The 25,609-nt window shown below is 43.2% G+C and overlaps 2 protein-coding genes across 3 annotated transcripts; both read left to right on the top strand.

Annotated features, from left to right (window-relative positions):
* The first annotated feature begins 2,425 nt into the window (after window positions 1-2,425).
* Window positions 2,426-7,522, top strand: LOC133919843 (aspartic proteinase-like protein 1). 2 transcript variants are annotated; one of them, XM_062364375.1, is made up of 10 exons: window positions 2,426-3,006; window positions 3,371-3,506; window positions 4,496-4,728; window positions 5,116-5,343; window positions 5,444-5,582; window positions 5,657-5,727; window positions 5,823-5,922; window positions 6,824-6,887; window positions 6,966-7,037; window positions 7,121-7,521. In XM_062364375.1, exons 1-10 carry the CDS (start codon window positions 2,714-2,716, stop codon window positions 7,339-7,341), a joined length of 1,557 nt encoding a protein of 518 aa, XP_062220359.1. In that variant the 5' UTR covers window positions 2,426-2,713; the 3' UTR covers window positions 7,342-7,521. The 2 variants fall into 2 exon arrangements, with proteins under 2 accessions (XP_062220359.1, XP_062220361.1); XM_062364377.1 differs by having other exon boundaries at window positions 2,888-3,006; window positions 4,462-4,728; window positions 7,121-7,522.
* An 8,360-nt stretch (window positions 7,523-15,882) lies between these two features.
* LOC133917724 (heavy metal-associated isoprenylated plant protein 23-like) lies at window positions 15,883-17,291 on the top strand. The gene is made up of 2 exons (XM_062361588.1): window positions 15,883-16,498; window positions 16,795-17,291. Exons 1-2 carry the CDS (start codon window positions 16,327-16,329, stop codon window positions 17,109-17,111), a joined length of 489 nt encoding a protein of 162 aa, XP_062217572.1. The 5' UTR covers window positions 15,883-16,326; the 3' UTR covers window positions 17,112-17,291.
* The last annotated feature ends 8,318 nt before the right edge of the window (window positions 17,292-25,609 follow it).

Below are 25,609 nucleotides of genomic sequence, written 5' to 3'. Positions count from 1 at the left end.
TCTTCTGCCCTTTTCAGGTTATTATCATTATTTTACCTTGTTTTATTTGAAGTATATATTTGATATTATTATGTTAAATTCTGTGCATATCAGCTACTTGATCCAGGGACTGATACAGGAGGCACAAGGGAACCTAGATTCGGGATTCTGACACAAGCCATCCTGTCCCTGCGCCCTGAGAGTCTACCTGCAAAACCGTCCACTTGCATGTTTGTTCTGTAGACCCTGTCTCATCAGCCGTGCGGTGCAGCGCCAGCCCGCAAGGCCCTATCTGTAGCATTTAATGCTACTAGACGGGGCAGTGCCTAACCATGTCGATCATGACTTTGTTCACTCGATGAGGTGTCTGGGGAAGGAAAATACTTGAGTAGATAGCAATAAATACGATTAGATAGGATAGGTAAGGATCATCCTTGCTACCAGCAATAGCTAGTCGCGGGATCTCATAATATCACAAGGAGGCTGGTCGCACTAGCCTTGCATTGGTCGTGCAAGCTTGGACCTAGTCACACGATGGGCCATGATTCAGAAAATATCCCCTGTTGGTCGGCATATCCCTCGTGAGGCCCGTTAGCTAGGACGCCCCTTTACTCAATACTCCGACAGTCATAATCTCCAGTTACAGGGTTATACTGATGCTGATTGGCAAAGGGATCTGAATGACCAGAAATCTATTTCACGTTATATATTCACTTTGGTAGGAGGTGCTATTTCTTGGTGTAGCAGGAAGCAGAATTCTATTGCTCTTTCTTCCATGGAAGCTGAATACATTGCTGCATCTGAGGCAGCATAGGAATGCTTAGTACTAATGGAATTTCTTGCATTTATCAAGGTCGTGGAAAGTGTATCACAACCTGTCACTATTTTCTATGATAATCTGACGATGATCAAGGGTTCCAAAGATCCTAAGTTTCATAGTAAAAGTAAACACATCGAGGGAAGATATCATTATATTTGCGATGTAATAAATAGACTTAAGTCTATTTGTATGGCTTATTTGCCTAGTATCAATATGGCTACAGATCCACTGACTAAGCTAGTTAGTTAGGAATTATTTTCTCAGCATATTAGAGACATGAGACTTCGTTTTATTGATTGAAATGTTTTAGCCAAGTGGTAGATGTTGGACTTTTATGCAGCATTCAATATTTATTCATAATTTTTTTTATATATTTAGACAGATAGATATAGATATATATAATGATCTTTTTCTATTCAACTCAATGTGGAAATATTTATTGTATGTGATGGGGAATATTTATTGCAAAATTTAATTCGGGGAATTAATACTTGAGGGGCCGATTACGACTGTGCTGGAATACAATATAAGAATCGATTGAGATATATTCTACTATAATTTATATGTACGTACATGTTTTAGCCTCGATACAGCACAAGGTGGAATAACGGGGTTTGCTTTGCAAGACTGGTTCTGCAGGGTGTTGGCCCATATGATCGTATTGGAATTAATATCATATACAATATAATCATGATACATGACTCATATATGTATGCTAGAGACTAGTATATCATATACTCATATAATTGATATATCTGAATATAGTTGGTGACATGGTTCAAGATTCTAACTGGTTATTCAGAAACATGTAGCACATAAAAATAGAGTCTATAAATATAGCACTGCCCTCTAGTCTCGTTAGACATTATGAACGGCACATATAAAAGATAGAGAAAAAAAACCCTACACCAATAGTTAATAAAGTGTTGATCTTAGGACCTAAAAGTAAACTTTTATGATACTCAGACTACATTGAGTCGAGTCACCAGCAAATGAAGTGAAGCTATTTTTATGTGTCACTCCTAGTTAGAAACTTGAAGCAACTATTTGAAACTCGATGCCATTTTCACTAAAACAAAAACCAAGGTTCAAATCCACGAACGTTCGCATAGCTCACAATATTTCAACGCCGCTAATAAACATCATTACCAACAAAAGAAAATAAATCTTTGCAGTTGTTGATGTGTTGTGCAGCTTGGGCAAAGCAATTTTCAAGGTCACAAAAATGCGAGCAAATTTAGGCCTGATTGGTTTAGCTTTTGCTACTCAGAAATAGAAAATTAAAATAATCAGTCTATTTTTTAAAATAATTTCTAAGAAGCAAAAACTGGTATTATTATTAGAAGCCAAAAATAGGTTATATGAGCTTTTGTAGTTTTTGAGAGATGATATTTTGAGAGGTATTACATATATTATATTTTTTATCACATAAAAACCAATTTAAAAATATTTTAAGAGATGATATTATAAGAGGTATTACATATATTATATATTTTATTCACACCAAAAACCAATTTAAAAACATTTTTCTATATACACTTTTTAAACCACAACTTTAAAAAAAATCTCATCCCAATAAAACATGCCCTTAAACTATACGACATGTATGTTTGTTTGAAGAGGCATTGAACATTCGTCTAAAATAATTCAAAACTCTTGTAGGTGCCTGCCAGGAAAACCGCCAAAACCGTCACCGCCTTCCGACCTTCTGCGCTAACTTTCAGACCACCATCACCACCTCCACACCACCGCGGCACCGCCCCAGCTCCTCTCCTTCCCCACTCCAGCTCTCCCACCCACCACCACCTCCCTCCTCGCCGGCCGCCGGCGAATCCCTAGGCCCAGATACCTCCTGCCGGCCCCGCGCCGCATTATCCTCAGATCCACACCCGCGAGCTCAGCTCAGATCCACCCATGCGCCTCCCGGCCCCCCTGTCGCTGCTGTTGCTGCTGCTGCTCGTTGCGGCGGCGGCGTCGGCGGCCGCGGCGACGCTCTCGTCAAAGATGGTGCACCGTCTGTCTGCCGAGGCGCGGCTGGAGGCGGGCGCGCGCGGGGGGCGTTGGCCGCGGCGCGGGAGCGGGGAGTACTACCGCGCGCTGGTGCGGGGCGACCTCCAGCGCCAGAAACGGCGGGTCGGCGGCAAGTTCCAGCTCCTTTCGCTCTCCAAGGGCGGCGAGACCTTCACCCTCGGCAACGACGGCGGCTGGTGCGCCGCATTCCCTGCCCTCGTCGGACCTTACGTTCCTCAACTTTTTTTACTGTTCTACTCCACTGTGGATGCAGCCGCGCCTCTTCGGCTCTTCGCATGCGGCGCCTCTTCGGCTCTTCCACTGTAGTCTGAAGTAGTGTTAGGAGGCAGCTAAAAAAATGCGTCGTTATTAGAACAAATAAAATTTTATTGGCCGTACGGGTTGCATTGTAAATTTGGTAGGCTCCACGCTGTGTTTTACTGTTTCTTACAGTCAGAGCTAGGTACTAGTACTTGCTGTGTTTTACTGTCTTTACTGTTAGAGCTAGGTGCTTTGTTACTTGCAAGCTAATGCTATTTCTTGTAACTTTTTGATGTGCAGGTTATATTACACTTGGGTGGATGTTGGGACGCCAAGCACCTCCTTTCTTGTTGCATTGGATACTGGGAGTGACTTGTTCTGGGTGCCCTGTGATTGTATCCGGTGTGCTCCTTTGTCTGGCTACCGTGGAAATTTGGTATGCATCCCTTTTGATCCGTAGCGTGATGTTAATGTCTGCAGATGCTGTATTGTGCAATGGTCGTGTCAGCTTGAACAGAGGCATATGAGATGTCCACTTCATGTGCAATTGGGCATGCCTAGATAATTCAGAATTAAGACAACGTGAATCTTTTTTTTTTGGGGTACAAAACTGACAATTTGACTTGGCAATGTAAAAATGCTGGTTCAGATGAAGATCTGAGCTTTAACAATTCTTCCATAAGTAATAATACACCATTCTGGGTTAGGAAACCGATACATGTCTTGCAATTTGCCATTATTTCTTTGACTTCATAATTTGTATTGACGTTCGAAAAAATTTGCACCAAAGCCTCCTAAACTTGAAAACTAACTTGTCCGGTCTGCAAACTTGCAAATTAGAGAGGAAAATTGCTAATTTCTGCAAGTAGAGATGGATGTCCCTCATGTCATTTTCACTTTAAAAATTTGCTAAAATTGCTGTCATGTTTGCAAGTAGAGGTGCTAATATACCATCACATGACCCGAAATTACCGCATAGGCCATCCATCTATATTGAATTTATTGATGTAAAGTAATTTCACACCACCATTCAACATCCATTGTAGCACTTTAATTAGAGTTTCAATACGCTAAATTACCTCATAGATCATTCATGAAATTACATGTAGATGATTCGCGTCGATGCAGATGACCTGCGTCAGTTCCACACCTACATTCCGCTTCCAATTTTAGCAATTGCCTAAGCAACATAACTTTCAAGTACATGACCTGCTAATTTAGTTTTCAAGGTAGGGAATTAGGATTTTAGTACAAGTTAGTGACCTCCTGAGGGAATCTCTTAAATTTTGTCTATTAAGTTGCTTATATTTCTTCATAACAAATGCACAAGCAAGAGGAGACTACTACATTTTGAAGCAGTTTAGTGCTTATTTCCAGTGATTGATTGGCAGGTGCTCCGTCATAAATGGAGCATCTATTATGCAGGATAGAGATCTCGGAATTTACAAGCCTGCTGAATCAATGACGAGTCGGCATCTGCCCTGCAGTCATGAGCTATGCCTATTGGGTTCAGGCTGTGCAAACCCAAAGCAGCCTTGCCCATACAATATTGAGTACTTTTCAGAAAATACCACCAGCTCTGGTTTGCTAATTGAAGATACAGTACACTTGGACTCAAAGGAGGGCCATGTACCAGTTAATGCTTCGGTTATTATAGGGTAAGCTTTTCTATTGCTTTCTCCCTCATCAGGAGTGTACTTTTGTTTCATAAAATATACTGTTTCATTGCCCTAAAGGAGTAATGTTACTTGACAAATCACAAAATTTGTCAAGTGAACAAAATTTCCATTGCTGGACGTTTAATGGTGAAATACACTGTTTAGGTATCGGATGTGTGCATGTGCATATGAAATTAATATGTTTAGCCATAACCATTCTTTGCTTTTGTTATTACATCTTGTATTATTATTGATGCTTCACTGCATTCTTGGAACAAAAATAACTGGAGTTAGAGATGGTGCTCTTGTACTGAACAGCTTTAGTCTCCTGATTAGCTGACTTTCTGACATTTTGTTTTACTAAGATAGTGTATCCTTATGGTATAGTTGTGGTAGAAAGCAAAGTGGTGACTATTTAGATGGTATTGCGCCGGATGGACTTCTTGGCCTCGGAATGGCAGATATATCAGTTCCTAGTTTCCTTGCAAGAGCTGGACTAGCTCGGAATTCCTTTTCCATGTGCTTGAAAGAAAATGATTCTGGGAGAATTTTCTTTGGCGATCAAGGAGTGTCTACCCAACAGTCAACACCGTTTGTTCCTTTGTATGGCAAACTGTGAGTGCCTCAAAATGATTAAATTAATGCCATGAGTTTCTGCACTCGTTCTTGAAATCCTTTACATCTCCGCTTACATCTTTCTGTCTTAATTTTCCAGTCAAACTTATGCTGTTAACGTTGGCAAGTCTTGTGTTGGACATAAGTGTCTCGAGGGTACTAGCTTCCAGGCTTTAGTTGATAGCGGAACATCATTTACTTCTCTTCCTCCCGATGTTTACAAGGCTGTCACGATGGAGGTGAGAACAACCACCAATTTGCAGATGGTTCCCTGATGGCTAAATTTCAGTAATAATTTAATACAAATTTCCAGTTTGACAAACAAATGAATGCTTCGAGAGTACCTTATGAAGACAGTACTTGGAAATATTGCTACAGTGCTAAGTGAGTAACTTCTGATTTCATTTAAGGTCATCAGAGATTTGTTTGATTTCTGTGATTCCATTGAATAAAACGCACTTATACGTGATTACATGCAGTCCTCTTGAGATGCCTGATGTGCCAACCATAACTCTGACTTTTGCTGCGAACAAGAGCTTCCAGGCTGTTAATCCTATCCTTCGATTTAATGACCAACAGGTATGTTCTTTTGTTGGATGAGGGGAAAAAAAATGTGGCCTTAAAATCAATCAGCTGAGAGTGATGGAGAGTCATGTTGAGTGAATCTTAAATGTGTCCTTTTGATGTCAACCGGTACATTTTCAAGACTAAGCTCCTGAATGGAAACATGGCTCAGTTTGAGCTCGCTTCCATAAAATACTGACATATATAGCATGATTAGAGTTAGTACATTTAAAGCTTACATGCATGAGAATTGAGTTAACCTGACTATTCTTGTTACTAATTTATTTTACAAGTATGTGTAGTATAATGCTTGTAGTACCCAACCGGTATGGATTAATCCTGTCAACAGCTATGTTATGCATCTTGCGGTCCAGCGCTATGTTCAGTCCACATGTTAAGTCTTAGTTAAAGTCCACATGTTAAGTCTTAGTTAAACCAAACCAAGTATAAATTGTCCTCTTCATACAAAGATTCAAAGGTACACAGATCTCTTTTGCGTTCTCAGAAAAAGAAGAGGGAAGCTATTAGTAGCAGTAATGTCACGGTTCTTCGGCAGCTGAGGCTTTTCATTATGGTGGTCAGCACATAAAATTCCAATTAAGGGTCTGTTTGGGACAAGGGTGTGGAATTAGGGTTGGCAAAAACCCTACATGGGCATACGATCCAAAATCCGAGAAAATTGATCATTTGACATCCAAAATATGTGGCAACCACCCTGAGTCTATGCAAGTGGGTCCAGTGTCAATTTAATTGACACTCCGATGTTTTGGGTGTCAAATGATCAAATCTCGTTTTTGGTAGTGATTGTATGATACAATAATGCCTTTCCATAAGATAAAGCAAAGTTGACAACAATTTTAGTTATAGACATACTAACTTAGAGCTGCAGTTGATTATCTAATTTGCCAATTTACAGGGAGCTCTCGCTGGGTTTTGCTTAGCTGTGCTGCCATCACCAGAACCTGTTGGAATTATTGCACGTGAGTGCTCAAATCAATCTGGTTGTTTGTTCTTTCTGTATTTTATGTGCTTACATACAAGATAATTGTGAAATGCAGAGAATTTCTTGGTTGGATACCACGTAGTTTTCGACAGAGAAAACATGAAGCTGGGCTGGTACCGATCTGAATGTAAGAAGAAGCACCTACCAGTGAATACTAAATTTACCATTCACCAAAGTCTTAAATATGGTAACGCTCGATCCTGTATGCAGGCCATGACGCCGACAACAGCACGACTGTACCCTTGGGGCCATCGCAGCACAACAGTCCTGAGGACCCGTTGCCGTCGAACGAGCAGCAGACTTCACCCACCGTGACGCCTGCAGTTGCAGGCACGGCTCCTCCCTCCAGTGGATCGACGAATCTACAGACGCTCCTTGCTAGCGCCTATCCATTGCTGTTACTGACTATTTCCACTGTGTTCATCTCATGAACAACCGATAGAATCCTAACCGATAGCCCTGTATATTGTATGTGCTTCATATATGGTGCTTTTTTGTTGCTCTAGAGAGTAATAGATCAGCTGTATTTTGCTCCTGGTCCATGTGCATAGAATTGCTAGAGTTCCATATGCATCAGTCCAAACCTTTTCTAGTCTCGTCTAGGCCGTGCAAACGGAGCAGGCAATATTTTGGCTTTGCCTGACTCATCCTGAACTTCCTGTGCTTACCTAGTAACTGCAACATGATGTGCAACCATGGAAACCTCCATAGGGAAGGAGCATGTCCTCGATCTATTTTTAAACCATGAGCAGATGCACTGCTCTTTCATTTAAAAAGAACGAGAATTCCAAATATCACATAGGTTGTGATTACATAAAAAAACTGATTGGCGTTTCGATGTGTAACATATGAAACTAGGCTATCTTCGGTAGACTACAAGCTACCTTTCGCAAGGCGATCTCATCTTTGATCAGATTGAAGACCTGATCCGGCTGCGGTGACTTGTTTTCAAACACTGTTCAGGTCCACTAGTATAAATTCTATGCAGTATACATGATGATCGACGTAGATGTTCATCGCCGATTCGGCGATAGCTGGGACATGGAACCGTTCCACCAATCCTGGATCTAGTGGGATTATTTCATCGTGTGATCATCCTCTGATCTTCTCCCAAACTTCTCATGTATATGGGCAATGCAGGCATAGATGGACTATCATTTCTCGTTCTTGATCACACAATGGACACTCAGGGTTGCACGGCCAGTTTCGGAGAGCCAAGCACGTAAAAAATCTTGCCCTGTACTAGTAACCAGGCAAAAAATTTGAGCTTGCATTCTGCATGAGCTCTACACAAAGACTTGCTATTGAAGGAGTGGAATGATCCTTGGAACTGAATCAGATAAGTTGATTTGGTCGTGTACCCTCTTTGAGTTGTCCATCTCCAGGCGATTGTATCGGGTTGGTTCACTAAATTAACACTCCACAAGACCCAGAAGCGTGATGAATTCCACCATCTCATCCACTGTAGACATCCTGAGCAAGCCTCTTGTCCAATTTTTTATTTTGCAACCACAGATTTGTTTTTCCTCCACGCCAACTTGAATAGCTTGGGCACAATGTCCGTCAGGGTTTCAAAATTCAACGGTTACCCCCTCGAAATTTGTGTAACCGACCTTACTGCTCCGAATCGATTTTGAAATGCGAACGGTTATCAAATTTAAATTAAAAAATCAAGTCAGATTTGAAAAAAAAAATCCATAAAAACTAGAGGTAATTCTAAGATTATCTATGAAAACAATTTTTTTTAAAAAATAAAGTTTGCATCAAGAAATATGTGCTCAAGTATTGTAATATTGGAAAAAGACCGAAAACAAAAAGGCCAAAATGGGCCGAATGCACAGTGCAAATAGCCCGTTTGAGCCTAACTCAATGGGACAAGACTTCCCGGCTTATCCCCTTCAACCACAACAAAACACTCGTGTTCATCGCTTCGGCCACAACAAAAACATCACCTCCGCCACGAGCTGCGCCAGACCTGCTGCATAGCCGAGGCAATCCGGAGGAGAAAGGTCAGAAATCAGTCCGGAGAAGGTGGTAACTGAGCGCATCGCGGGGAAGTTCACGCGTCTGGCGACCGATTGTATCGCAACGGTAACTGAGGCTGTGCGGACGGTAAGTCGCTAAATCCGAGCAATTTCTTGCTTAAATAAGTCAGTTACCACTAGTAGAAGCTCGCTAGTGCGGTTTGGCGTCAATGCGATCGATTTATTGTGCGATTCGCTTGGTTATTGGCCGGATACGGTCGATTTTAAATGATGTGCGCTCGGTTGGTATGTGTTATGTTTGGTTAGGGTTAGTTCAAAGTGGTTAGTGTCGGTTAGGGTTTGTTTTTAGGTTGTTAGGGTTGTTTAGTGTCCGATAGCGTTGTTTAGCGTCTAGTACTTAGTTTGGCTCAATGTTTACTTGTTGTTGGAATTTGTGGAGTGCTAATAGGATGATATATGTTGTCGTACAGTAATCGATGGAAAATATAGATGTGATGTGGCAGCACGGGGATAATTTGGCCCCAGGATTTAGGTGTAATTACTATAATAAGGAAAAAAAAGACGGTGGTGCCACAAGGTTGAAAGAACATTTGGTAGGGCGTAGATCAAATGTTATACATTGTGATAGGGTGCCTCCAGATGTGCATGATTACTTCAAGCGTGAGCTGGATAGGGAAAGCGATAAGAGGAAGGGAAGGTCTAAGGAGAGGCTTCGGAGGCAAGAATTAGTAAGAGTTCATGTGGATTTGACAAGTGATAATGAGGAGATGAAAGAGGAACAAGTGCAGCGTGCCATGACTCAGTCTAGGGAGGAGGAATAGTTCAAGATGAGAGTAGGTGAGTCCTACGAACATGGAGGTGAGTCCTACTTGAATGCCGATAATACACTCTTACCAATTGCATTCTTATTGTATTAATGCTTATGGTACTAATGCTTTGATCATTAACTTGCAGCGGTCGCATTGAATCTTTAGACGCACTACACGTATGACATGGGTCCAACCTTGTTAGAAGATCTCCGGGAGGCATTCGAGAGGATGATTGATGTTAGTACTGCCGCAGAAGCACATAATGAGGTTGAAATGTATCGGACAAAATCTCAGTCATTCGTTGGTCCGTTCACTTCACGGATGGCATATGGCGGCAGGACTCCACCTGGTACGAATTGCGTTGACGTATCTAACTGTTACATCTATTTATCTACTTTTATAAACGTTAGATCACTTTACCTACTTGCAACGCAATGGTGGTCTATGTTCGGTTCATCTGCACCTACACTAACGATGCTTGCTAGGCACCTAGTGTCTCAGTGTGCTTCATCTAGTGGGTGTGAGAGGAACTGGAGTACATTTGCATTTATCCACACAAAAGTTCGCAACTGGTTATGCAACAAGACGCTTCATAAGTTGGTATGTGTAAACTACAACCTGAGAATACAAAATAATTTGGATGCAGGCATCAGATCGACTGTCAATGATGATCCATTTCAGCGACTTATGGAGCTCACATTGAATGAGGAGAACAATCCGCTCAAGGACTGGATAGAGACCGCTAGATCAAATGCTACCCCAAAGCTTGATGAGGATGACACCAACAGTGACATACTCCCGCTGACTCACATGGTGACAGACATAGTGAACCCACATGATTTGCAACGTACACTATCACAATAGGCTGCTAAAGTGGTAGGTGACGTACACACGAGAAAGAGAAAGAAACAATTTGCGCATCCAAATAAGAGCAAAAAGATTAAGATTAAGGGCAAAAGATAAGTGCAAAGCGATTAGAGCACGGATAATGTCTCAAAGAGCCCAACTTACCATGAGTCTAATGACAACAACTCAAAGACAGATAGTGGTGACGATGACGGTCAGGGAGGCGGTGCTCCTCGACGCCCATCCTCTGTTGTTGCTCCCTTGCAATTTACTGGTAAGAGTCACTTTACACATACCACACAGGACAAGGACCACGGTGCCCCATCCTCACAAAGGCATGTCATACGGGGTGGACACAATGGACCACAAGATAGTGCGAGCTATTTCAACAATTGTGGTATGGAGAGTAGTTCTGGATCGTGTCCGTACGACTATCATATCCTCGATACTTAGTTAGAGCCTCCTATTTAATGGGTATATGAGTGGCAATATCCCGAGTTTCATGCCATATTGCAAGGACAATGGTCAATCATTTCTGCATGGATGGGATAAAGTTGGGCTGAGTTGCTATCTACACGACGGATAATGCTTATATCCACCGAGCAGTACAATACAGCCAAATTTAATCGCCCCCCCCCCCCCCCCGTTAGAAGCTGGTGGTACTGAAGGTGATGATAATTTATTTTCTGCAACTACTTTATCTACATACTATGGTATTGTACTAATTTTTTTCCATCTCGTAGGTTGCATATGGTGTGGATACTATGCAAACTACATTTTAAGCATCGACCATCACTTTGGTAAGTTTATTGATGGATGACATGTGATTGTATTTCTAACTTTTGTATGGATAATTCGACAAATTTATTAATTTGAGATGCTACTTAGTAATATATGCATATATTCAATGAAACAATTATATACTCATTCTCGTATTGCTATTAGTATCTATTTGTTACCCAAAATATAGCAAAGGTCATACAAAAAAATTTCTCATTTTTTCAATTTTTTTTCACTATGTATGATATATGCAAGGAGTAGATAGTATGATTAAAAAAACATAGCAAATCTCATATCTTATCTACACTACTTAAAAAGAACCAAATGAATTCGTTCGTCCGCCACACTCGGATGACCGAACGCTGCATCTCCCATCCGCTTGCGCCCGCATGAAGCATCGTTGTTCGATCGCACAATCGTCTGCGTCGTTCATTCACCCCCTATCTCTCGACTCCTCTCGTTCGGCCCCCGTCTCCTGACCTCCCTCACTACTCTCGCTTGTCGTGGCACATCCACTAGTTTTGGCGCCTCTCGGCTGAGGAACGACAGTGGGAGATGGAGACAGAGGCGCTCATCGCGCTATCTCTCAGGTTCCTCATCGATGAGCTTCTACCAGAGGAGTGGCCCCTCCTCTCCGCCCCTATCATTGACCCGCCCAACGACTACTTCATCATCTGCAACCACATCCTCGCCTCCTAGCACACCGACCCAAGCACGCCACTCCCCCACACGTATGTGCTCGAGATCGTGGCCGCCACCTACGACTACCTCGCCGACGTGGCCCCCGGGTTCCTCATCCGTGGGGGCCACATTAATTTTGACATGTCAGCCCCCATCCCCCCCGACGACCTGCCTCAGAGCACTGCCATAGCCTCCATCCTCGTCGTTGGCACGGGTCTCGCCTGGCTCACTGCCGCGCACCAACTCCTCCGCTTTGGCCTCCGCGTGCTCATCTTCAAGGGTCGTTCGTGCATCAACGACCGCGTCTACACGTCCCACCTCGGTGGGGACAAGGACGCCATCGAGCTCGGCAACAGCGTCATCACTGGCATCCACGCCAACCCGCTCAATGTGCCCCCATGACATCTTATCATCCCAGTGCACAAGGTGCGGGACCAGTGCCCGTTGTACTACCATGATGGCCGGGCCATGGAGAACAAGCTAGACAGGAGCATCGATTTGGTGTTCAACACTATTCTGGACCACGCCACTAGGCTCTAGGAGTTTCTTAATGAGGTTGCAAAAGGGATATGATTGCAACCAAGGTGCTGTAAGGAACACACTACGTTGTTCATCCGAACAGGTCATCAATGTTTATTGCGAGGATGGGTGAGCTGTTAATGGAGGAACACACTATCCCAATTGTCGTAGCAATTGGTAACGAGTGAGCTCTTGTAGTTAACAGCCCTGGTTGAGGTTGGAGAATGACCCTTGCCAATTTTCGAGTAAGGAAATCATAATAAAGGTAGAATACAAGCACTACCCCAATCTCACCATCATCGACACTCCATGCCTCATTCTTCTAGCTCCTGGCCGCAAAAATCAAGTTTTGCCTGTACTTTTTCCCCATTGGTTTTTACGAAAAAGTACAGAGGATTTTCTCATACGCTTTGTGACCAATTCCCTTGAGTGGTTACGTACCTCTGTTTCAATTTGTAGTCTTTTTCCAAGGGATTTCAGTTTGCATATTATCGATGAATCAGCCCGTCGCTTGTCTTCCTGGACCACCTGCCATGGAAATTTGTTTCAGACCAAGGTTATCTCTCCCTAATCCTAATCTCAATAGAAAGTTGTATTGTTTCCCTTTTTTTGGCTTGCTATCCTATACAATCCATTAGAGAGTGACCTTGGTTGCCATTTGCTCCAATCTTGTGACTGCTGTCAAGGTGAGGAACATGCACCTATCTATGTTTAATTTGTTATGAGTTTGTTCATGTCATGCTTTGCAATCTGTTATCTGCTACTTTTATGCACAAATTTCTTGATCTAGTTTGTCTCTTTAGTAATGCTATAATAATTCATTGTAAAATATCATGTTCATAATTATTAGTAATGATGGTTATCCACATAATGAGTTTTCAATGGTTCCATGTAGGCTATCGAGAAAATAAAAAACCAACCCTACCTTGTTTTATTTTTAATCAAGAGTGTCTAAGTTATTGGACATCTTGTTCCTCATTCTACAAGTTTTTTATATGATAATTTGTGGTTCAGTAGTTGCTATAAGTAGGTATCCAAGTTATGTATCGTTATGGTTTGGAGAATATTTTTAGTAATCTTCACTACTATTGCAAGTGGTATTAGACCCACAATTCTTGAATCACTAGAAGGGATCATAACAAGCCATGCATCTGCAACGTCTTGGTGCTTGGCTTAAATATTTCGGATTTGTTCCTTGTCCTTGGTGTTCCAATTTCAACAACAGTTCTGCTTCATAGGTATGTCAGCTTTGTATTCCACCTTGACCTTTTTTTACCTAAGATACCAAGTTATTTCTACTTTGGAATCTTGAAGAGTCACTAGAAGGCATGGTTCATGACTGCTGGCTGCATTGGACATGAGAACTCATTTTGTTATTAAGTGTGTGGTTTATTTAGGCCGTCGTGAAAGTAATATGGGAAAGAAGTAAGCCTTTATCCTTTTTTTAAGAATAGAGAAAGTTCTACTATAGTGAGTATCGAGAGAAGTCCATCATATCCTAGGATTAGTTTGCATTATGATCCTTACTAGGGAAATCTCAACTTTATTGTATTTGTGTGACAAAGTTGACATGTTAATTATACATTTAACTAAATTGATTAAGTTTGTTTGTCATTTGTCAAGTTATTGCTGAATTATCTCAGGTGTTCACGAACAAATCAGGGCATGTTGTGGCATGACAAGTAGTGTGTGGACTGATTTGTCTTTTGTTTTAGCTCTTAATCATGTTGTGGTATGAAACTTGGCTCCGTTTGGTGAAGCTGACAGTTCCGTATCATGAAGTATCACTTCTACAAAGAAAGATGCTTTTTTGCAACACAGGTGCCACCGCATAACTCATACGAACGTCTAAGCGTGTGTTTGGTTGGATGTATGTGCCCCTCATCCTGGACGATCCGTCCAGGACGACAGCTCGTCCCCACGTTTGGTTGGACGTACGACACATTGTGCTGGATGAGACTTGATATATCATCTTGGAATATGCTTCCTAGATGCTACATCAACTCATACTGGAAAAACGATCGCACTATAGCCGGTCTAGGACATGAACAATATCAGAAAATTCTCAAAATTAAAATAGTAGTCTTCTGTTGCTCCAAAAATTCTAAAATTTTTTGTACATATTTCATAATGTGATGGTCAAATTTATAAAATTATTTTTAGCCATAAGTTATATGGTGAAAAAATGAGTTTCTTTATAATACTATATTTGTATGTTTTTTATCATTTCACGTGATAGTACAAATTTTTTTTATTATTTCTGTAAAATAATTAAGTTATACATGGATATAATACATGACTTTTAACAACTAAACATATTTTCGTACCATCCCATACATCTACCCAAACATATTTTTGTACCATCCCATACATCTAAACAAACAACCTACATGTACCACCTCATCGAGCATCATTCCATCCAACACCATCTCATCCAGTACCATCCCATCCCATTCTACTTCGTTTAACCAAACAAACGCTACCTAAGTTTTAGTTGTGATTTTGGATGTCCTTTATTCAAGTTCCATGCATGAACATACTAAACATGCTGCCATTCAAGCGATGTTGCCGTGTCATGTGAAGCATATGGTTCATCAGCCAACTATATTATCTTGTGAAATTTTTTTTGCTCTTGTTGCAACACACAGGCATGCAACTAGTTTGTTTCTATTTTTTCTGACTTTTTTTGTTATTTTTAATGATTTTGTTTTGTAATTTTCCTCGAACTTTATGGAAATTCAAATAATACGTTCGGTAACCGCCAAAATTTGTTCGGTTATCGTCAAAAAATGCTCGAATTTTGATCCGTTCTGTTATCGTCAAAATCAATCGATAAATTGCAGAAATCGCTCGGTTACCGATCCAATTCGCTCGGTAACCGACAGTCCAATTCGGCCAGGTTTTAGCACCGATTTGCAAATTTTCCCAATTAAATTTATATAAATTTTCACCAAATTTTGAGCCGTTATCGCTATAACCATAGTTTTTCGTAACCACCAGGTTTCGGTTTTTGTTCGTCAAAAAAATTTGTAAACCTTGATGTTCGTAGGTGTGAGCCCATTCGACCATCTGGACTGCTAGAATTTAGCTGTGCGGCCATCATCTAGCTTCACCACTGTGGGCACCCTGAACAACTCTCTCTCCCCAGCGTCACATGGTGGCTCAGTGCCGACCCATGGCCTGTCTGCCTCTGTCCACTGGAACCACGTAGTCGCAAAGCCCTGGTGAACAGGGTTAAATCGGTGATACACTGATCACCGTACTTCTTTGGCCTGGAAGCTTCTTCTTATTCAGCGTCCGCCTTCCCGAGCTTGGTCGTCATTGTCCTCAAAAGTCTTGCGCGCCACTTTCACACGCATGGGCATGGCCAAATCCACTTTCCAAAGCTGCTGCAGCCTTGCAGACGGTTTCTTGCACTCTCCACTCCAAACGCTCGTCTGCTCTGGCTTGGCCTACTGCAGCACACCACCGCACCACCGTTCCACTGCACAACCGTCACATGAGACTTGGCACCACGGCTCCTCACTCACTTTTCCCCTCTTCGTGTTCTCTTGTCAGCCTCCACAGACGCACCCGTCCCTCCTCTCCAGTCCCCTCGCACAGTCACAATGCATTTCGCCATTGCCTAGTTCAAAAGGCCTCTCAACAGTACCTGCCTGCCTCGTACAAAGGCAGACAGCGCCGTGCCATTATGCAGCACATCTAGGCCTAGCTAGCTAGTAGGCTTCTTCACCAGCTCGGAAGAGGATTCGCCCACCAACTAGCTAGCTCTTTGCAGGCTCTTGCTGCATTCCCCATGGGAGGCTTCATGAAGCAGATCCGTAGCTTGTTGGGGGCGATCAATGGCGGGCACAGGAAGAAGAAGAAGAAGATGCAGCGGCGCCAGGTGCAGGCGGTGGAGCTCAGGGTCAGGATGGACTGCGAGCGATGCGAGCGCGAGGTCAAGAAAGCGCTCTCCAGCATGAGAGGTTGGTCGTCACTTTGGTCCCCTGGCCCTACGCATCGCACATTGTTTTCCATGGCCGCTAGCATTGTGTCCATGACTCCCTTTCAGTGTCCTCACTGAGTGAGCAATGACCATCATGTCCTGTCTGCTTAAGCTTTTCCCAGCACACTTTTTTCTTTTCGTGCAATAATACGGCAGCATATGCTGCACCTCTTGAGCAAGAGCAACACTAGCCCTAGAAAATCTCTTACGAACCCAAATGTTTTTGCGAAGAGATACTCCAATTTACAGCACGATTAACCGTGAAGCTGCCCGCAGGAGTGCAGCATGTGGAGGTTAACAGGTTGCAGCAGAAGGTGACCATCACTGGCGAGGTGGACCCGCACGCGGTGCTGCGGAGGGCCCAGTCCACAGGGAAGAAGGCGGAGCCGTGGCCCCAGAATCCCCCGGCGGCCGTGGCCCTCTACGGCATTGGGGTGGCCCAACTCCAGGCCCACGACAACAGGTGGGCGCCGGCGCCGGCGCCGGCGTCCGCTTGCTACTACTACCCGAGGAGCGTGGAGGCGGGCATCGGCGCCGAGCAGATCACCAACCTGTTCAGCGACGACAACCCCAACGCCTGCTCCGTCATGTGATGTGACGCGACGCTTACATGTGTCGGACACGGTAATTCAGCTATCAGGTTTCTGGTTTAGACAGCAGCAGGAGTAGCAGTAGCAGTAGTGCGGCAGTAACCAGTAAAGCTATAGAGATATGGTGGCATCTCATCGTCACTGCCATATCTTGTGAGGTTTGTGTGTGGTTAATGGAAGAAATAGAGCAGAGTTGTTATGGCATCTTCTCCTGAAATCTATCTGTTTACATTCCTCGCCGTTCTTTAATTATGTTGCGATCAGGCAGTGGAACGTGAGATCGGCTCTGAGGGTCAAGATCTTTGTCTCTCTAATAGGCACACACACACCACACACACATTGTTCTCGTTTGAAACGTACTTGGAAAGTGAGGCGATCGATCATAAGATATCTGGAAACATTATGCGTCATGCAGCTTTGCTCCTTGCTCTGCCGCGTTATGATCTCACGTACGTAAAGCTGTCCGAGAGTAATGGAGTTGAGTGCGTGATGACACCATCAGGCCCATGGCAAATCAATGGGGTGCATGCTGAGGTAAAACCGGCTTTCGTGGAAGTGCAGAGCCTCCTTTTAAGCTCTCGTCCCTGTGCTTCTAGATCGCCGTTTCCTGGTGCATGCAGACGCCTGCATCCTTGTGCAAGGCTACAAGATAGACAGCATGGTTTTGTGCCGGGTGGGTTGGGTTGGGTTGGCAAAGTTCCACTACTTCTCATGAAGTTTGGTTGGTAAACTTGGCCGATTGGATGTTCATTTGATTGGCTCTAGTCAATTCAAAATTTCAGATGCAGAGACTGTGATGAGCCATCTCAAATCCGAGCTTACAAACTTGCCGTGTGAGTCATCTGATCAGTGAAGAGGACTGGCACCTAACTGGTTATAGGATATTGGTAGTGCTCTCAAGTAATCCGACTAGTGCAATTTTTCACTACTTTGACTAGATGGCTTTAAGTGGTATTATTACCTCTTGGACTAGTTTGTGTTGTATATAATACGATAATAAAAGCATAGATACCAATATTCCATAAACAAAAGTACAAGAGCAGAACAACTCATATTGATTAAACATGACTTTGCAAGATTGTGCCAACAATTCAAAAGAAAGAGCACCATCCATCATGTAAAAATAAAGTACTAAACAGTTGAAAGATGTAACAAGAATTGCTCTCAGAAAATAAATAACAATTAGCCTCAGAACAATCAAGGTCATGCCCCCTAATTTTTCTATTGAGTACATCATTAATTGGACAGTTTATAAAGTTCTCAACTAATTACTAGAACTTGGACAAAGCCCTTAAGAAGGAACAATATCATAGACAATACTGATATACCAATTCAGAGAGCATAAACTCTAAATAGAATCCATTTGCTGCTGAGACAGAGATACAGAGAGAACAACATAATCCAAAATATGTATTGACAGTAGATTAAAAAAAGGAAAAAACTTCTTTGTCTAGAATCAAATATGGTAAGCAATCTCTAGACTAATAGCAGCTCATCTTTCATATATCAAAATACAACAGATAGCCCATTGGAGTTTCAACACATCAAACGAATCTCGGCATACAAGGACAGACCAACGAATACCATTAACTAAAATCTCCAAGGGCTACCAGATGTATTAAACAACTAGAGAGACCACATGTTTAGACTATTGTACTCATAAACATGTCCAATCTCAATGTATCAACTCATCATCAAGCAAATATGTACATGAATTGGTGCTATCTAGAATAGAGGAAAAAAAAGCAAATACTCACAGAGAGATTCACTGAAAAGCAAAATCAATCGAGGCAAGGCACGACAAAGAAGCCGCTATCTCAGAAATCCTATTCGCCATTGTTGCCACTAGCGAGAAAGACGGAAATACATAGCCTCGCTGCACCATGTCGGCGCGTGCGAGCGAGCCTCGGCAATCACATCTCTGTTGAGCACCAATGAAAGAGGTTCTCCACCCAATCTCTTATAGCTCCGAATCACCAAGCCAACGCCCAACCTCCACTCAGGTTCAGCCCAGGAGGTGATCCCCCAAAACTAAAAGAGAAAAATGGTGAGAAAGCAAGAAGATGGAGGGGATTTCTAAATCCGCACACGAGGAAGAAAGAGTTGGCCCACATATAGATGCAGCTACACCCTTCAGCACCCCATGACCCCTGAAGGGATCGGGGATGCGGTTACGTCGCCGCTGCCGCATAACGGCTGCCTCCTCCTCTCTCTTTCTTGCTCTCATTTTTCCCCTGTCAACCCTAGCTAGACCAATGCCCAAATCTAGTATCCAACACTGCATGGACCCGGGCTTCACAAAACCAAATGGGCTAGCCATTCTAGCCAAGAAATGGCCAAAGGAAAACCTTAAAATTCATATTTTCCTCAACAATCCCCACCAAATTTTAATGTTGGAGTTATCGGTTCGATATACAAGATTTGAGTAAATTGTACCTTTCGGATTTGAACAAGTGACCTAGTTGAATATAAAATGGCTCACACAGGATGGGGAGGACTGAACCTTGATCCCCAGCCATGTTGCGAGAGCCTCCTTATATGCAACGCCCAATACAAGGTTGCTTTTGCCTTAGCTCTTGGGTTGGACGTTACGGTCATGTCCATGTACCTTAATTCATGAGTGTCACCTAGAGAAGTACCCGGCTTGTCTATGATGATGACCACACAATCATACTCACATAGGTGAATGCTATTAGATATCCTGTAGGATGACATCTATTGTCATACGACACTGAATTCATTAAGAGCTAATAGCTCACCCTCTCCTACAGAAGAGCAATGCAGCAAATATGATTGATCTGCTCTTGTGTTCACACAACTTGTTCTCTTAGAGCCTAGTTCACGGGATCTCTGGTCCCATAGGATAGGTTACTGTCAGTGTGAACCTTCTCAGTATATAGTAATCTTATTCCTCCTGATGATATCTGAATGACCTTTCTAGTCATTTCTTTTGTAGAAGGATCTGTAAGGTTCCTTTCAGACTGAATATAATCCACAGTGATTATACCTGTCTCTAATGCATGCCTGAGCGACTTGAGTTGTTGTTTTATATGATTCGAAGTCTTCATATTGTCCTTCCTACTCTTCACCTTAACCATAACGGTTTGGTTATCGCAGTAGGTGAGAACATCCGGAATTGGTTTATCCAATATTGGTATGTCAGAAAGGAGCTCACATATCCATTCTACCTATACGATTGCTGAGTTTAGTGCCACTAGCTCAACCTCCATTGTGGAGCGAGGAAGGATGGTCTGTTTAGATGATCTCCAAGACACAGTTCCGCCTGCTAGAGTGAAAACATATCCACTCATAGCCTTCATATCATTCGAGTCACTAATCCAGTTAGAATCACTGAATCCCTCTATGACTGTAGGATGGCTAGAATAGTGAATCTCTAGGTTATTTGTCCCCTTGAGATACTTAAGTATCATCTCTAATGCTATCTAATGATCATCTCTTGGGTTGGACATATAACAACTAAACCTGCATACTACATACGAGATGTCAGGTCTAGTTGCACTGGCTAAGTACATGAGGGAATCTATCACATGTGAATATTTTAACTGATCTTTCCTATGACCTACATTTTTCTTTAGCTTAAAATTTAGCTCATAGGGCGTGGCTACAAGCTTACGGCCTATCATACCAAAATGTGTAAGCACCTTATCTACATAATGTGATTGACTTAAAGTTATCCCATTCTCGCCCTTTAGCAACTTGATGTTTAAAATTACATCCTTCATATTAAAATTCTGAGATAGGAAAGTCTTGGTCTGGTTAATGATTTCCAAGCCTGTCCCAAATAGAAATATACCATCCACATATAAACATATAATGACACCACACACCCCACCATAATGATAATACACACACTTATTGGCTTCATTAACACAGAAGTCGATCAAGGTCAATGTAGTATAGAATTTTTTATGTCACTGCTTAGGGGTTTGTTTGAGACCATACATGAATTTGATTAGCTTGCATACTTTACCCTCCTGACCTATTACCACGAATCCATTGTGTTGCTGCATATAAATCTCCTCATCCAACTCTCCATTAAGAAAAGTGATCTTGACATCCATCTGATGCATAAGGAGATTATGCAAAGCTGCCAATGCTAAGAGCACACAGATAGTGAGGAATCTGGCAATAGGAGAATACGTATCAAAATAGTCCTCACCTTTCTTTTGCTTAAAACCCTTAGCCACCAATCGAGCCTTGTACTTTTCTATAGTACCATCGGGTCTGCACTTCCTCTTGAAGATCCATTTGCAGTTGACTGGCTTGCAGCCAACTGAAAGGTCTGCTAACTCTTAAGTTCCATTAGTGATGATTGAATCCATCTCACTATGGACTACTTCCTTCTAGTACTCCACTTCTGGAGAAGCGTATGCCTCTGAAGGGTTCTATGGTTCATCATTCATGACAAAGGTGACAAAGTCATCTCATTGTGATTTTTTAGTTCTTTTCCTCTTGCTCCTCCTAAGTTCCAAATCAGGAACCGTGCCACTGACACCCTAAGGAGCAGGATTATCAACTAAAAGATCAGGGATATCAACCTCCTTTGCTCGTATAGGAAAGATGTGCTAAAAAAATGTTGCATTCTGAGACTCCATTATCAAGTTGACGGTAATGTCTGAGACCTCAGAATGGACCAGTAGGAACCTATATGCGGTATTCTAGTGTGCATACCTTAGAAAGACACAATCGATAGTCTTTGATCATAATTTCCTTTTCTTCGACAGGGAAACATGTACTTTGGCTAAACAATCCCAGGTGTGAAGAAAGGACATATTTGGTTTTCTCTCCTTCCATCCTTTATAAGGTGTTGCCTCGCGATTTCGAGGAGCGACTGTTGGAGGGTGAACTCCTCAAGCGGACCCCCTTTGAGATTCGGCCGGGGGATGATTCTGAGTCCGCCTCGTACATGAAATAAATAGGAGTAAATGAGATGCAGGTGAAGAGGATGATCGGGCACAGGAGGAAGTAAATGCTCAGGGGATTTTTAGACAGGTTCGGGCCGCACTGAGCGTAATACCCTACTCATGTGTATATGCTATAAATGCTATGAGAATGTCTCTCTGAGGATCTGCTGTGTTACAAGAATGTTTGTCTAAGTCTAGAGCTTCGTGCTTCTTCCGTCGTCGGCGTCCGGAGTTCGTCCGATGTGTTCTCGTGTCTTCGGTCGATCCAAGTCCAAGTCTCCTTTCTCCGGGGAGCCCGCCCCTCTTTTATACCCGGTCGGGGCGGGTGGCGTGCCCAGAAAGGATGGCGCAAGTTCCAAGGCACCATAAATGGAAAGCAACCATCATGTGATGCAGCTTGAGGTGATGAGGAGAGTTGAAAAAGCGCCCCCGTCCGGTCTTCGTCGTCATCATTCCGCTTTTCAGCGGGTGCAGCGGGGAGGGCCCGCCGGGCAGCCACCGAGCAGCCCCGCGTGCCCGCCCAGTCAGAGTGAGCCTGACACAGCAGGGCGACAGGCGTTGCGCCTCGACCCCTGCAACGTTATCCCGAGGTGCACCGGATGACGCTCGATGGGACCCGCGCATTAAATGTCCCCACGCCTCCCTGCCAGACCATGGCAGGGACTGACAGCAGGCGTGGGGGGAGTGGTTGGAAGTGACAGGTCACGCGCCCTCTTAAATGCGGCATCGGGCCTCTCACCAATCGACACCTCACCGCTGAGACCTTGTGGGGACCACCGGCGAAGGACTTCTCAGGCCCTCGAGGAACTGTGAGTGCTCGGAGACTACTGTTCACAGCTCCGAGCACTCTCCCCCGGATATGCCCTCTCTTGGTCCTCGGGAAACTCGGGTGCTCGGGGACCACTGTTCACGGCCCCGAGCACCCTCTCCGGAACTTGACTGCTTGGGTCCTCGAGGAACTCGGTGCTCGGGGACCACTGTTCATGGCTCCGAGTACCCTCTCCCGGAACTGACTTCTCTTGTCATCGGAGAATTCGGGTACTCGGGGACCACTGTTCATGGCCCCGAGCACCCTCTCCCGGAACTTGGTCTTCTCGGGTCATCGGGGAACTCGGGTACTCGGGGACCACTATTCATAGCCCCGAACACCCTCTCTCGAAACTTGGTCTTCTCGGACCTCGGGAAGATAATCCCCGAGGGAGGGTGCAACGTGGCACTCTGCTGTTCTGGCCTCGAGACTCAGGGACCCATGGTTCCCATATCACCGACAGCGACCCTGTTCAGGACAAAGTTAACTGTGAGAATAGCCTCACCCCACCATGAATTAGCCATACCAGAACTTTGTAACAAGGTGTTAGCCAAGTCACAAATCGTTCGATTCTTTCTCTCGGCTACTCCGTTGGCCTATGGTGAGTATGGTGGCGTAAACTCGGAATATGCCACTCTCTTCACAGATTTTGGAGAAATCCCTAGGAATATATTCCTCTCCTCTGTCATACCTCAATCTCTTTATTGTCTTCCTCACCGATTTTCCACCTCGGCTTTATAGATCTTAAAATATTCTAATGCTTCATCTTTTGTTCTAAGTAAATAGATATAACAGAACCTAGTAGCATCATCTATAAGAACAAAGATGTATCTTTTACCACCCTTAGTCAAAATTTCATTCATCTCACAAAGATAAGAATGGATCAGCTCAAGTACTGTGGTGCTTCTCCACTCAACCGAGTGAAACGGTTTGCGAGGCTGCTTAGCTTGCACACACATCTCGCTCTTATACCTCTTGTCATAATTATATGAGGGAATCCGATCCATCTTGCTCAAACACACAATTGCTTCATTATTAACATGACAAAGATGAGAATGCCATATATCAAAGTTCTTATTAGAATATGAAGAATAGAAAATATTTACAGAACTATCAATAATAGAAATACGGAACATGCCTCCGCAATCATAGTCTTTTCCTACAAATGACCAACACCTGATCATTACTACTTTATTTGACTCGAAGACTAAATTTATTCCTTGTTGGCACAATATTGACCCGCTGAGTAAATTATAGGTCATGATAGGCACAAACAGCACGTCCTTCAGGGCAAGAGTCTTGCCGAAAGTCAACTTCAGGCTCACTTATCCTACTCCATGCATTGCTGCCGAGACCCCATTCCCCATCAGTATAGATCTACCATCTGCGCCCTGTAGAGAAGTAAAACACGTCTGATCAGCACAAATATGCCTTGTAGTACATGTATCAACCCACCAGCTCAATGGTGAATTTTCTAAAGGTCTCATATACATATCCACTAGTGGAGTTGCCTTTGTCGGTATCATCGGCCATTACAACCGCCACATGCACTTGGGCTTTGGCTGCCTTTTGCTGCTTAGGTGTCAGTCCCTTGCTCTTACGATCACGGCATCAGTTGGCCTTATGGTCCAACCCACCACAGACGTAGCAGACAATCTTTGGGATCTTATTCTTCTTCATAGCATTAGACTTCAGCCCTGAAGATCTTGGCTTTGTCTTTTTTTTCTTCACGTTCCTCCTAGGATGGTTCTTGTGCTCGACAATGTTAACTTGAGCGGGCGCCTTCACCCTGCCATAGCCTGCCTTAGACTTCTCCTCGATATTTATAGAAATGATGAGCTCATTAAGAGTTAGCCACTACTTTCAGTACTGACGCATAGTGACAAAGTCACGCTTAGAAGTGGGCAGCTTGGCTAGGATTACATTAACCTAAAGATTCTCAGAGAGGACACAACCATACTGGTCTAAGTCTCACATGATCAATTGTAACTCATGAATCTGTTCCATGACTAATCTGCCATCTCCGATATGAAAATTCAGGACTCATTGTCGTTGTCGCTTTCAACATACTTGCTATTCAGCTCTGACCATACTTTCTGTGCTTCCCTAAATCCCACATAGACGCTGAAGAGCTTGTTTGATAGGACATCCAAAAGGCGAGCTAGGGCTGAGGCATTAGCCTTCTCCCAACGAGCTATTAACGCGTTGAGACGCATTCTTTCGACCTCGTCTTTCACGTCTTCCTATGGAGGGGCGGGCGTCTCGTCAGTGAGGACCAAGAATAATCCGAGCTCTATCAACCATAGCCTCATCCAAGTGTAGGGATCGATGAATTCTTAAGGTGGGTTGTGAATTAGGACACTTAGAAACTAATGGCTTAAAAAACTTCACAAGATAAACCTATCTCAATTTCTATCTAAGTATGCTCTATGTTTATCTAGTGTGTCTACTCTACTGCTCAAGAGGATTGCAATCTACTCCAGTAAAATAAATTGCAATTATGTAAATGTGGAAACATAAATAAAGTAAAGAAAAAAAACTCGACACAAGGGATTTTTATCCTATGGTATCGGTGGCATACAAGTCAGTCATAGTCCACGTTGGAGCTCCATAAAGAATATACTCTCGGTCGCCAAGTCTCTTCCAATCATGACTCTTTAGCTATCAAGTCACCAAGACAAGACCTCAAGCACAATAAACCACCAAGTCAAGGCCTCACAACTAATATCTCTTCCGGTCACTTGTATGTCATCTTCACTTCGAAGTTT

Source organism: Phragmites australis, chromosome 5 (assembly GCF_958298935.1).
Source record: "Phragmites australis chromosome 5, lpPhrAust1.1, whole genome shotgun sequence".
NCBI lineage: Eukaryota > Viridiplantae > Streptophyta > Magnoliopsida > Poales > Poaceae > Phragmites > Phragmites australis.
Note: the sequence above shows the minus strand (reverse complement) of the source record. Positions and strands in the feature narration are given on the sequence as shown.

Coding starts and splice junctions, on each gene's coding strand:
- LOC133919843 (XM_062364375.1), top strand. CDS start 2,714: ATGCGCCTCCCGGCCCCCCTGTCGCTGCTGTTGCTGCTGCTGCTCGTT. Junction 3,007..3,370: donor CTCGGCAACGACGGCGGCTG/GTGCGCCGCATT, acceptor TTTGATGTGCAG/GTTATATTACACTTGGGTGG. Junction 5,923..6,823: donor TTCGATTTAATGACCAACAG/GTATGTTCTTTT, acceptor GCCAATTTACAG/GGAGCTCTCGCTGGGTTTTG.
- LOC133917724 (XM_062361588.1), top strand. CDS start 16,327: ATGGGAGGCTTCATGAAGCAGATCCGTAGCTTGTTGGGGGCGATCAAT. Junction 16,499..16,794: donor AGCGCTCTCCAGCATGAGAG/GTTGGTCGTCAC, acceptor AGCTGCCCGCAG/GAGTGCAGCATGTGGAGGTT.